General features: G+C 39.7%; 1 protein-coding gene across 2 annotated transcripts in view; it reads right to left on the reverse strand.

Annotated features, from left to right (window-relative positions):
- Window positions 1-14,698, reverse strand: part of LRP5 (LDL receptor related protein 5) — a 238,361-nt gene that overhangs the window by 77,886 nt on the left and 145,777 nt on the right. For both annotated transcript variants that reach the window (XM_075162881.1, XM_075162880.1), the window contains 2 exons: window positions 7,785-8,181; window positions 7,137-7,308 (listed from right to left, as the gene is read on the reverse strand). In XM_075162881.1, coding sequence (XP_075018982.1) covers window positions 7,137-7,308; window positions 7,785-8,181 — 569 coding nt within the window. The remainder of the gene's footprint in view (window positions 1-7,136; window positions 7,309-7,784; window positions 8,182-14,698) is intronic.

A 14,698-nucleotide genomic window follows, 5' to 3' on the forward strand; every position in this document is an offset into this window, starting at 1 on the left:
CTCCAACAAAAAAACATACCCAATGGCCACAAACGTGTACACATGTCACTCCCCCAACAACACAGCTTAATCCCAGGCAGGAGAGTAGTACACCGCAAAAAGAAAAACTAGAAGTGGCACTAACGCAGCATTCAAAGGAGCAGCCCAGTTTGCAGGAATATGCTGCTAAGAGAGCTATATGGACAGCAGGGACATATACACGGTTCGCTAGCCCAGTTTTCACATGTGCTATTCAACATGAACATATTATATGTCAATATAATATGATACGTATCACTTTAGATATGTAGCACTTGCATCTAGAAAGGACATAATTTACAAATGTATCAGAAGCAAAAAGTATAGGATATAGCGTATATATGCTTCATCTAGGGACCACAGTATAAGCTTCAATTAATAACTTATTTCTAACAATTAGCTGATGTTTCTCTGCCACAGTTCTAACCTGAATGAAATGTCACTGAGAAGTTTCAAAAAAATCACTGAAATTAAGGCTCCCTTGACTATCATCACTTTAAGTGATTTTATTACTGCAGCTGTCTACTTAGACTGATACCTATTCTTTAGATCAAGGAGATCCTGTATTTCTTATTTCTAGATCCATTTCACTTTTCTGTTCTCATGTATTAATACAAATATGCAGTGTGGGGATTATTTACATTAATATAAATACAAACTAGGTTGTCTGAAATACACTTATATTTATAGAAAAATGATGCTTTAAGCTTTTGATATCTAATTAGCATGTGGCGATAAGTTTGAGTTGTTCTCTCTGTGAGATTTGCCCGTTTCAATAAATCAGTCCAGAATATCTCCCAAGTAGTTTATTACACTACATAGTCTTTTTAATTCTTCGGTGAAAAATGCCAATGTAAAGAAACACACACACAAAAATGTATTGGTTATGACAAAATGTCTCATGTATAAATTAAATATTGCATTTTTTAGGTCAAACAACTGGAAAACAAAGTATAATATGTGAAGTACACTTGGACTTGTTTAGAAAAAGCAGCCTTAAATTAGTTTAGTTGTTAACTTTTCTTCCCAGTACAACTGACTTCTGCAGAGCCTACTCCCATTTAAGTAGCAAATTGTTCCGAATGTCATTTTACACTATTTATGCAGAATGTAATCTACAACTAACTAATTATAAAGATTGTTTCCTTCCTAAATTTCAAGGACAGCCCACATAACTGCATCTTGGAAAATTTTTTCAGTGAACTCCAGGATTGGCATCTGGCGCTGACTTACACTTTAGACTTAAACACCCCACAAACTTGCAAAGAATTACTGTACATAATTATGAGTCTTCTGACAAATGTCCTTCATCTGTCTTTGCAATGGGGGAGAGGGGGCATGGGGAGGGGAAGCTGCCAGAAGGAATAGTCTGCATAACATTTATTCCAAGAATATTGCACGAACTTAAGTAAAATGCATACATAATAACAGGCACCTGAGAATTCAGTAATTGCTCATTATGCAATTATACCTTAGGCACTTTAAGCAAATGCCGAAGAAATAATACATGGGAAAACCTGGCTAACCACAAAATGGTTTTTAAGGAGAATTAGGAAACTCTACACATGGATGCCATTGGGTTTTTGCTTCTCTCTCTGCTGGAACCCTGTAATCCTTATTAATCTGCTGTTTGTTCCTGGAAAGTACCTTTTCTCTGCCAGTAAAATCCAGAGTTCAGCTGGATTAATCCATGCCCCTTACTCACAGCTGAAGCCGTGCGGACAAACGCACAATTTTGACAGACACGACTCAAAATTTGCTAAATATTTTTCCTTGCCAAACTTTGCCAAACTAATTAAAAAAAAAAAAAATTAAAAGCTGGGAACAATGTTACCACAGGGTGCCAAATTTGCAGCGAAAGCCCCATAGGCTCCTGTCATGCAAAATTTTGACAAGCCTTGCCAAATGGTTTCTTCAGGATGCAAACTGCTTGCGAAGTGACTGGGCCCTTTGTGCTGCAGCTGAATGCTGCAGATGAGAAGGTTAGGAAAGGGTTTTTGCCAGGAAAGGGTAACTGCTGTTTTCACCCCGGGAAGTTTTACACACACAAATAAGAACATACTCTCCTGGTATAGGATGCTGCTTGGTACCTCAAAGCTCTGCAGCATTTCTTTTCTAATTGTGGAAGAGCATCCGAAAGTAATGTCAAAAGGTGTTATCAAAAACAAACAAAACCACCCCAAAACAAACAAACAAAAAAACCAAACCAGAGACCTCGGTTTCAAAAATAAGACAGATGTCTTCAGCTTATCAAATTTCCAAGCTGTACAAAGTTCAGACACTGTTTAAGAACTTCATATATGAACAGGCCTTCCCAGGGAGAGTAAGATGACTCCCTGCAGATCTAAAATACCAGAAACCGGAGCAGAATACCAAGCAGAGATACGCACAAATATGCACACGCTGCACACTCGTATTTTCTTCTATATGGAAAGCAGTTGAAGGCATGCTATACGTGATGAAAGCAATTCTCATCTACCAGCAGTTCGTCAGAAAGCTACAGAAAAGCCTACGTAGCACACTTTTTACATTATTAGGCATCAGTCTTAATACTACTTCGTCCCCGACAGGCTTTAAGCCCAACCATGCTCTGCATACTAGTAGAGATAATGGTTTCAGTTTATTCTATTTTGCAATTTCTACACAGTGAGCTGGGATATTTTGAGGCATGTGAAAGTAGATGGAGAGAGGAAAACAGTGGAGATGGGAATTTTCTCCTTTACCTTACACCTTTTGCAGATCTTTGTTCTCTGGAAAATTTCCAGTTGCTTCAGGAAATCTGAGGCTGCAGTTTTTAGGTGAGAAAACTGTCAAGTGACAGCACTGCAAAAGCCCAAGATAAACTAATTGCTCTGAAAAGAAGGCGATGGGAGTAGAGGATGCGCCTTAACAGTCAACTACGCCAATGCAGAGCAATATACTGGCCCAGCCACTGCCCCTCTCCATTACCCTCTAACAGCTCTTCGGCCTCCCACCTTCAGCACATACAGGGCAGCACGCAGCGATCCACGAGCCACCTTCTTTGCCTTCTGCAGCAGAGTGCAGCTGCAGTGCCACTTTCTGAACCACGTAGGGGCCCTCCGCTTGGTTGAAGTCTTCCTCCTTCGGGAGCGCTCAACATAAATCTGAATGTCATGTTAGATGAGGCAAGAACTCTCTCCTTGCACTGTAGCAACAGAGTAAACCACCCAAAACTGCATTTATCCTGGTTTTTTTTTTTTTTGCTACCTAATGAGTTACAAAATAGAGTTACAGTTTACTATCTACTATCCCACCTGTGCTGGGTTTAGGTGTTAACATAAACTAAATTTATCCAGTAACATGCTTCAAAGTAGTTTTAGGTGCTTACTGGAAAAAAGAAAAATCCTAATACTTGGCTAGGTCAACTATAGTATAAAATATAAACACGTATCCTCGACTTGCAGTCAGCTGGTTTTTGTCTCTGACAAGCTGTGGATGCAACAGACACACATACACATACAAAACAAACCACCGAGACACCAGCTGCAGTGGCAAGCCACTTAAACAGCATGCTCTTGGCAACAGAACATGTGCATGAGAGAATGAGTTTATGCTGAGTAACTTCAACAGCACGTAAAAGTGGAAATGCCCCACTTCATACACGATACAGTGAGGTTCCACGTGTACTGGGGCCAGCAGAGTAGCACAAGCTATGGCTTACTGGGAAAATCGAGGGTATCGACAGAACCTCTCAAACACAGAAATCTTGCAGGAAAGGACTGTTAGGTTACAAATATAGCAAGATGAGCAATAAATGTGAAAAACAATCCATTGGATCAATTTGCTTCTCTTCTAAAATATTTCCTTAGCGCACTTTTTTCATCTTGTAGAGGAGTATTAATGAAAAGCAGCTCTATTAGAGACCGGTCTCAAACTGGCCAGTATCTGAGCTGTGTCAGTGACTGGTTAAGTCACACAGCTCTTTCCCAAGTGAGCAGAATACACAAACGTGTCTGGCATGTCTTCCGAAACGGAAACTGAAAATTTGTTTTCTAATGGAAGTTCTGCGATAGACATCTAACATCCATTTCTACTGATAACATGCCAGTGACATTTTAACTCGTGCCAGCCCAGATCGGACCACGACAGACCCCTTCACAGCACGGCTCAGAACTGCGGGCAAAAACACAGGATTTTTTTCCCCACCACATCCTAAATGGGCCTGTTCAGATATTTGTAAATACAGCCTCAGGAGGAGTCTGTTCCTGATAGCTAACAAAAGTAAACTCCAAGCATAAAGAGAAAAAGTGCAAAAAGGCAAAAAAAAGGCGGGGGGGGAAGACTTAAAATGAGAATATTTACACCTGTTTTAATCTAAGAAAATGTGAAAGCCATTGCTAGGAGCATGGAGATTTCACTCTCTGTGCTCACAATTAAAACGGGGTTGCACAATATATAGGAATCAACATATCTACGGATGTCACAATTCACTTCATGTAAAGAATATCTTCTGTTTGCAAGACCAAGTGAACCACCCTCTTCTCTGTATTTTTGCAAATAGAAGAGAACCATAAAAAGTAAGTATAACAAGCAAAAGAAAAACTGAGGGAATAAAAAGCCGTTACTTTGGCTTCTCTGATTTTCCTAAACTTTGATGCCAAACCAAACAGTATCGCTGGCTTCGCTGCCTTACAATGAAGTGAGACAGACTAAATAGACTGCTTAAACCCGTGAAATGCATTGCACAACTACGATCCCAGCTATAGAAGGTGGCATTTGGAACGCTCCCTGTCCTGCAGGCTGAAAGGTAAGGGGGGACAGGAGCTCTCTGGTAATCATCAAGCCCAGCACTTAGCTCCTGCCAAACACTGAAGTGACGTTTCTGGAGCTAGCAGTCAGTCCTGCTTCCCCTCCTCCTGAGGGCAAAACCTTTAGAGAGCAGAGTCATTCATCAAAAATTATTTATCTAAAAATGATGCATATGCCACTCCCCCAAACAACATGAAAATTCAATCAACTTCATAGGCCATGGCCAAGGGAAAAAATGTCTATACGCTTTTCTTAGGTATTGGTACAGAAATAGACTGTAGTAACAGTATAGTCAAAACACGACTTCAGCAAACTAGCTTATATCATAGGAAGAAAATTTTTAATTGTTGTTTTAAAGAGAAAAAACTTTTTTTTGGGTCTTCACTCTCACATTCCGGTTTGATAATTGTTTTTATGAATTGAGTTCAATTAGCGAGTTATTCCCTCGTGTTACTTTGAAGCTAATTCAAATTCCCTGGAGAATTCCCTTTTCAAATTAAAATACTCAGAACTAATTATTTAGCACCTTTAATTTTCCAACTGTTCTTCCGACATCTTTGTGGAAGATAAACAACTACTTCATACTAAGAACGTACCACAGCCAGGTCAAGGGATCTATGGCCAACCGGTCACCTGGAGCTTAACAAAACATTAAAAAGGAACATTTGTCTGGCTGACAAATCTAATGATCTAATGATAACAGAGTACGAATTTTTGAATTCGCCTGATCTCAGGTCACGTCTCATACTGTCATCCAAACCCTCAGGTTAATCATAACCTACTATAAGAACTTTAGATTGAAGTTCAAAATCCAATTTTTCCTTCTTAGAAATATGAGCACAAGAGGCCAGATGCATTTCTTAAACAACGGCTTTATTTAGAAAGTAAGCATTGAGGGTGGTGGGGAACACAACAGGATCTTAAGCAACTGTTTGAGACTTCTTCACATCATCTGGTTGTATCCATATTCTGTATCCATATCCTCAGCTGTCTCAAATTAAATGGACACTCTCGTGCAAGTAAGCCCCCTATTACATACAGGTCTTCAGCAACTCTATGAACACATCCACAACAAATGTATAAAATGGCTGTTGATCAGTATTCCTAGATTACACAAAAGCCATGTGCCCTTCTACATCACAATATGATCAACCTCTATGAATTTGCTGAATTTCCTCTCAGTTGAATACTGTTGTTAATAATTCACTGAAACCTCAGAATCTCATGAACACATGCTCAGAAGCCCAAAAAACCCTGGCCCCAAACTTTCACTCTCACTCTTTCAGTTATTTAATTTATCACCTTCTGCTCTGAGTGAAACTACTTTGGGACTTAGTTCTCTGCAGCGATATCCAAGCCTGGTTTCACTTCTGTAGCAGCACAATTACTCTTTTAGATTAAGATTTAATCACGGGATACTAATGCAAAAACAATGAGAAAAAAGGCATCTCCTTTAGGAGAATGTCTCTTGAAACATCTCGGGCCTCCCCAGTGCAACTGTCAATGTCCATGGCTAGACCAATACAGATGCCTGCTTTGACCATATTTTAAATTTAAAGCAGTGAATCCCAGAGACAGTTACTCCTGGGAGCACATCATAACAAACGAGCGGATAATTTGTCCAACTTTGTCTAGTGTTTGAGCAATAGGTAGGCAGGATGAATTTTTTGCATTTTTAAGAAAATTCTTCCCCAAGAAAGGGGGGCATAAGGGAATCACACCATGTTCTATCAGACATTCTTTCAACAATTAAGAAATACTAAATATTGTCATAAATGTTTATACAACATTGTGAAGAGGATTGCCCCTCCTCAAATTCAGAGGTAGAATGCCCACATCATTTTCAAAGCAGGCAGTACATTAAAAATTACTTCTTGTCCATGCATCTGGACACTACATAATCATTAAGGTCCTGAAATACGGCTCTCTAGGGCCCCCACATCCACCTTCTCCTGTACGCGAACCTTGCACCGAGTCTTTCGCATGCAGCAATTTTAGATACTAGTTCCAAGCACTACAGACAAGTCAAAACATCTTTTAAAGAGGTTGTACCCGAGTGTCCCAATTTGTTGGAAAAGCCTCAGGTAAAACCTGAGATTTCAAGCAATTAAATTACACTTGCAGCAATGTAGACATAACAAACTTAACATTTCTTGCAAAAGTTTTCTGAACCACATGAATGTGTTTCCTTTCTTCTCAAATATGTCTTGTTATGCTAAATACCATGTTAATATTAATGAAACAACAGACTCCTCAAAAAACGCGTAAGTGTATCCAAGACATAATGTGGCACATGACAACAGCACTTGTTTTCTAAGAATGCACCCAAATATGGCTCTATTACTCACCTCAATTTTATCTGTTTTTGCGTCTCCCCAGTAAAGCTTTTCTTTTTCAAGATCCAGTGCCAAGCCATTAGGCCAACCGAGGGATGTATTCACCAGAACTCGCCTTTCTGAGCCATCCAAATAAGCACATTCTATCTTTGGACTTTCACCCCAGTCCGTCCAATACATGTAGCTGTAAAAAAAAAAAAGAGGGGAAACAGTTAATGAACGTAACATGCAAGACAAAAAAGTGTCAAGATCTGTCCTGCTTTTGAAAGGACTGACTAACTTTCTGCTTCCTCAACTGCAGCAAACAAGCCAACTTGAACTGTAATCAGCGATGACAATATAAAGTTTGAGCACTAAATAAATTAAACTATTGAAAATGTGCAGTGGCCCAATTTTTTCATAGTTAAGATAACACTGAAGACGCAGAGGAAAGAAAATTCAACCAAGCACACAATGTATAGGTTCACTGAAGAACACTATATTTAGAAGTCACCTTTTATATACACAGTATTAAAGGGATGAAGCAAAAGAAAGCCAATTATTTCCAGAACATTTGACAAATACACACATCATACGGCAATTTGCAGATTTTCAGTTTCAGGAGACCATAAACTGGATCCAAAGACCTATCACAGGGCTATCAATAAACACAAAACTTACCCTGTTACAGGATTGAGCACTATTGCTCGAGGTTCATCTAGGTTCTCTGAGATAAGGATCTTTCTTGATGTCCCATTCAACCGGGTCACTTCAATGCGGTCTGTTCCAGTATCAGTCCAGTACAGGTTCCTCGCCACCCAATCCACAGCAATGCCATCCGGATGGTTGATCTCTGTGGTTACCAGAGTCTGTGCTCCAGAGCCATCAAGGTAGGCCCGACGAATTGCCCGGACGTCATCATCAGTCCAGTAGATGTAGCCCTCCACAGGATCGTAGTCTATGGCAATCGCGTGTCTGATATTGTCTATCTGCAGAATAATGTCAGTGAAATCCGGCATGTCCAGGGAAATCCTCCTCAAGTCAGTCCTTCTGGCGAGCAGCAAGACTTCTTCAGCACCTGGGGAGAAAACCATTCATGGTATCATTTCCTTTGCTACTGATATGAACACTTCAATACAGCACAGCAGGCTGTGAACTGCCACTGTCACTATAATAAGAAGAGATTTTGTTAAAATAAGGACATCAAACTTGCATTGAAATATAGACTTGTCTGAGCAGGGAGTTATTCCTAATCAGTTCTTCTCAGCTAGCTACTTGTGCTGGCACTCTTACTTCACAATGACAGCATCTTTCTCCCGGCCTCCTAAACTAATACAGAACATAGCAATCTCTACCGAGAATCTAAAAAAAAAAAAAAAAAAAATTTGATGGGGGTAGGTCCAAATATTTCATCACGTTATATAGAATTCCTCAGCTCAGCCAAACTTCCCACTAGCCGTATCAGTGCATTAGACATGGTTTTCACACCAATCCCTACATAATAAATGACAAGGGCTAACAGAAGACTTGAGTATTTTGTAAACAAATTACATTAATGACTTACTCCAGACAGCCCAACAAGAAAGCAAGTCGCAACTACAGCAAATATTTCTCATCTGGCCAAAGCTGATGCAAAACTAATTCTAAGGCAATATGATTGTTGTTCTTTTCTCTCCTCTATTCTTCCTCCCCTCTGCTTCTGGAAAGGGTGCCAAACAACAACCTGAAGCACATTGCAAAGACAAATGGCATCTTCAGTGTCATCTTTCTACAACTTCTTTTATTAGTACAAAAACAGGACACGCAGTAAAACATCCAGTTGCTTAACACATTTTCCCCACGTTCACCCATGCATGCTTCAGCACAGAAAGGGCAATATGAGTGCTCTGTTACTAAATTGATGCTGTGTAGTTTGAAAACTGACAAGGAGTCTTCATCATTTAGCAACACTCCAAAACTGGAAACCAGAACAAAAGTCACTTGTTGCATTTCATCCAGACCAGCAAACACCAGCAGGAGGTGGTAACTTCCAGTTCCCACCAACAGCCCAGATTGAATGAAAATAGCCAATATGGGACATATCTTTTGAGCCCACTAAGAATAACAGAAATTCAAATCCTCATGAGAATATTCTTCTAGAAATAACTCTCACCTAGGCATGTATACGGAGTTCTGGAGACTCAGAATTTGAATCTATTGCACATCAACACCAAATTCACATTCACTTTTTGGGAGCTGGACTATGCTGCTGTTTGCTTTCGGGTTTGGAAATCAGAGCTTAGTCTCCAAATAATATCTCAGAAGCTCTGAAAAGAAACACTGCTCAGGCTGCAAGTGTGTAATAAAAGGAAAGGATCTAGAAAAGCAGTGTTGTAACATCACCCAAACAAGTTCGCTACACAGCACGGAGGACATAGTCTGATGGGCACTCTGAACTGCCCCAAGTCACCGCAGCTCCTGAACGAAGTGGTGCTGCCCTTCTCCTTGCCATGGGCTGCTTGTTCTCACTTCTGCGTCGCCCCTTCTCACATGCAAGCACAGCATGGCTGTGTGTTGCAAACCACACTAAAGAGCTGGTCCAAACAAAAAGTAACTCAACAGAAATAAAGCCATCAGCCTAAGTTAACAACCAGAACGGTTCACTGCAGAGCTCCACGAACACCTGTGCTGGCACAGGGAGGGACTCCAGCAAGAATGGTTCTTCCAGTCAGCGTTCGTGTTAGCTGTAGGTTTAATAACTACAGCATTAGTTGCACCAACAAACTTTGAGAAGTAGTAGTAGAAGGAAAGCAACAATAACTCAGAGCTCAAAAACCACATGAAGAAAAGGGAGGAGGGAAAGCCGATACACCCTTAACAGCAAAGCAAGAGAATGTCTACCATCAAATTTCCTTAATACAGATTTTCTAACTTCAAAGGTTGCAAAATAAAAACAGGTTTTCAGGAAGAGTGTTTTTTATGCTTGAAACTTCTGCTCACTTCTCTGGACATAGCAAAACTAGTAACCTGTTGCCCAAGCTGAGAAGGGAACATCCCCAGGTGACCAGACAATTTATAAGGCTCCCTTCCTCCATTGCCCCCTTAGGTAAGCAGCAGTTTTTCATTTTTTCAAGTTTCTTTCTGTTAAAGGAACAACATGCATCAGCAACCCTTAGAAGGCACTGCTAGCAAAAGTATTCATTTTCAAAAGCTTTATGAATCTCTTGGATTTTAGCACCTTTATTAAATAAAAATAATGGGATACCTAAAGCAGTATTTGAAATTTTACACTATGCTTAAAAATGTTGGTTTACTTTCTGAACAGTGAAAAATCAATCAATCAACTGTTTTCTTAAAAAAGACCACGGTGGACAGAAGTCCAATATATAGCTCATACCTCCTCTTCTACCATGCTGCTTTGCTAGATGTATATTCCAACAAATCATCTTTGAAAGATTAACTACATATAATGGCAAACAGCATGAACGAAAGGTGACACTGTCAACTACTTCACTGTAACTACTTCAGAGTACATCAAATGCGAGACAGTTCCCAGACAGCTATTTTAAAAAGCTATCTGGGAACAAAAGCAGTCCATAGTCTTGATGCTGTTCTCGCTCTCCACAAGAAGGGTTACCCCAGAAACAGTAGTCTCGGGGCTACGCTGACATCTCTGGATTAGAAAACAGGTCAAACCCAAGACAATATGGAGAGAATCAACTTTCAGTAGAAAGGGAGGATCTTCAAAGCAGTAGAAGGGTTGTATTCAAAACTGATCTATGCAGTCTTAAAAATGGTATTTTTATGCAGCCTGTTCAAATAGAAAGGCTTATAGATCTCTTTTGTTTCATTCAGTTATTTGTGTTGACATTTTGTGAGAAGTACTTAACTGGTATCAAGTCCCATGGTGCTAAGTATTAAACATACTTGTTTTTTTCTGACATTACCATCTCCAAAGAACTTACAGTATCACCAGACACTGGTTTGTCCAGAGCATATTAGCTTGACAACAGCAGAAATAAAAAGGAACCCAGGTCATATAACATATGGATTAATATTACCTCCATATTACCTCCAACAGTACAGATTGCCCAGCACCAAATAGTCTTTTTACAGGAAAAGCTTCCCAAAGGTCCTATTTCTTAATACATTTAAACACAGAGAAAACATTTGATTTTCTAATGCAAATTAAAATTACACCTTAATAGCCAAAGGGGAAAAAAAATCAGTGTTAGAGAGAGCACCTGCAAAGCAAGACACTGATCTGCAACTGCAAAGGTCAGAGAGCAAGCTACAACAGCATACCAACCACAGCAGAAACAAATACCTCATGTAACAAAGCTTTATGTCTTGCTTCTATGTTTCTGAAATATTTCACTTGTGGGAGTCAAAATAAAACCTGTTTAGTGCACGTTAAGTGAAAATTCAGGCCTCAAAACTCAACATGGAAAGGGGGATGTATCTGGTCATCCAAGTGCTCTAGAAACACTGAAGAGTTTTGAATTATAAATTAATTTTAAATTATTTTAGCTCAACCGTCTCAAAAAGTGAGCGGCACTGCAGCTGTTCAGCCACCCACAGCACTCCAAGTTTCATATCCACCTTAACTTCTGAATTTCTACTATATTAATGTGTCTGCAATCATAATCTTAATATTAAAGTACAAGTAGTGTGAAGCAGAGGCGCATCAAATACATGTCTAGCAACTGATAACGCAGCAATTACCAATATTACATGTATTTCTAAGACGAGCAACATTACAAGCATCATTGCATGGGAACAGACAGATAAGAATCAAACGCCTATGTTTTGCCTCTTCACACAACTGACTGCAGCTTCACCTTGGTTCACTGTGAACAAGGTCAGAGTTGGACGCACCAGAGGAAGGAACTGGCAGTCTAAGGCCCAAATTATGCCTAGAAGTGCCGGCTAGACAACGGGTGGAAGGCACTGGTAATACCCCCTAAAATTCACAAGTAATACCAAAACAGTTCCTCGCAGCAGCAATAATCGGACTCAATTTTATCTCATCCAGCTCTGTCGTATGTGCACCTGTGCATACGATCACACATTCACTTGCATACAAAATAGTAATTTGACCAGGAACAGGACAGCCAGGACGCCTCAAATCAGCAATTACGACTACAACCTCCCTGCACAGGGAAGGGAACAATCCTGCTCCTGACACATTCAGCTGCCCTGGCTTCTCCCGCAGGCAAACACTCCTGCAGAAATATTCCCAACCTCAGTTCTCCCCACGGACATACACGGCTAAAAACGAACACGGAGAAAACTTTTCTCTGCTGACCAGAAAAAAAGTCTTCAGTTCAGTTGACAACCAGGACAGTTTATTGGTAGCTGAACTGGATGCTTCCTGGGAAATTCTTCCAACTTCTAACGTTCCTCTAACTGAGACTTACAGGAAAAAGAAACAATAATGAGCTACCTGGCCAATTTAAAGTTCTGGCTGCTTGGCAATTTCTACTGTAGAGATGTTTGAAATTAAGTCAAATTATTACACAACAAGACTCTTGACAGACGTGCTTTTACAGCCTTGGACATTAAAAAACACGTGAAAGAGAAAATGTTATCACAGCATATCTCACTGCGTTCCACCCAGCGCTTTAAAGCTGGTAAAAGATCATTATCGTGGGTAATTTTTGATAGGTGCAAAAACCTGGCTTTTATTACAACGCAGCCTAAAATCACGGTGTTGGTTATAACCGTATTTGACTCTATTAACAAATTTCTGCTAGAGAAAAAAGAGCTAGAAGCAGACTCTGAGCACATCACTAAGAGATGAGAACTCGACATTGGTTCTCTCTAAAAACCTGGACAAACACGCTTGTCTGGCTCATTAGTTTTATCTGTATCATGGAGGTATTTTGATTATTAATGTTGGTAGGAATGTTTTCAAGGCTACAGAAGTGTTATGCTGTGACTTGCCTAGTGTTATCCTAGATACCCTAGAACCTGCCTAATACATTACAGCTAGCTATTTACCTAGTGCTAAAGCACTACGGCATTTCTTTAATTAAATTCATCTTCAAAAACCTCTCTGACCGCAGTCACTTTTGTAACCACATGATTAAGAGGTTCCCAGCAGAATTGCTAACTGTTATAACATAGTCCTATATAACACCATACAATGAACAAAAGCCTTTTTTGGGGGGAGCGGGGCTATTCCAACATCACAATGGCAGCAACCAAACACTTCAGCAGAAGTTTATGGAAAGTCCTCTATGCAAATCATAGATCACAAAAACAGAAGGAACTAGGTCCCTCTAAGGCTTCCATTTAGAAAGCCTTTTAAAAGACCCAAGTTTAAACTGTTGTTTTATTTTTCCAACTGGTTTAAACTTTGAACTGTTTATTTTTCTCTAGTCTTTTTTTATTCAGCAAAAGCTTTCTGCAGACCTTCCACGGAACTTTTCAGTAGGTCTAATATCCATAAAAGCCGATGAACTGTTCTGGTTAACGTGCAGAACAATATCTGAGTTTAAAAAACAAACAGAACAGAAAACAAAATAATACCATTCAAGGCAGTTATTCTCACTCCCTGAAGATTATATTCTCTCTTTGCAATCAAGAAATCCTAAAGAAAGAGGTTAGGAGACTTTTTTTTTTGCTCATACGTGTGATGCTTTCTTCCCATACCCAGTAATCAATTATTTTTAATATCCATGCTAGGTATAGTGTTTGCTTTGATTCAGTTGGTTCGTGCTCTTGTTATTAAAAATTCATGCTTCAGTGCTGGAAATGGCAACTATTTGCAAAATTAGCTGCAATCAGAGCTGACAGCAGTGAAGCAGGCCATCTCACCAGCTTGACAAGAGCCTTTTTTATTCTTCCCTTGGCCCACTTCACATTTGAGAAGCGAAAAGACATCTATAATACAGTAACAAATGCTCCAATTTATTCACCCAACCTAAACAAATGTAGACTGCAGTGGCTGCCTCTGCTAATCTATGCCAGAAAACACCATGCTATTCCTTTCCCATTTGTTTGTCTGCTAATTAGGCTAGAACAATGCTGCATTGTGGGACTCTTCCCCCAGTTTTATGTATGTGCATGTGGATGCATCTGCACGTACAGACTCAGTCTATTTACAGGCAACTTTGGAAATCTCTATATTTGTGGGGAAAAAAATCAGTTAAACTGTAAAAATGGGAAAGCTTTTAGCCCTTCTCTGAAGAACAAAATAGTAAGCACGTTTTGAAAAGAGTGCGTTAGCAGTACTTTGACTGCAGGCAACTCTTTTACAAGCTGTTTGAGTACAGCTATCTCAGCACTCTTGATAAACTAAAAAGATTTACCAGAAAAGCAAGGGATTTTGCTGGTTGCTGTAATACAGCGAATTACTTGGCAAAGTGTCAGTGTGTTGCAAAAATGGGGGAGGTGAGCGCAGAATATGGGGGTGGTAGAAAACTTCATTATTCTGTACGGAGTGTATGAAAATAGGTAACGTTGCCATGCTGTTTAATAAAAGCTTGCCAATATTCAAAACAATTACAACATCTTGCACAAGGGTTTAGCATTAGCCGTTCTTCACACCACAGGAAAAATGATGTAATGAAACTCACTATAAGAGGTTTAAATCAACAACACAGAGAACA

Source organism: Calonectris borealis, chromosome 14 (genome assembly GCF_964195595.1).
Source record: "Calonectris borealis chromosome 14, bCalBor7.hap1.2, whole genome shotgun sequence".
NCBI lineage: Eukaryota > Metazoa > Chordata > Aves > Procellariiformes > Procellariidae > Calonectris > Calonectris borealis.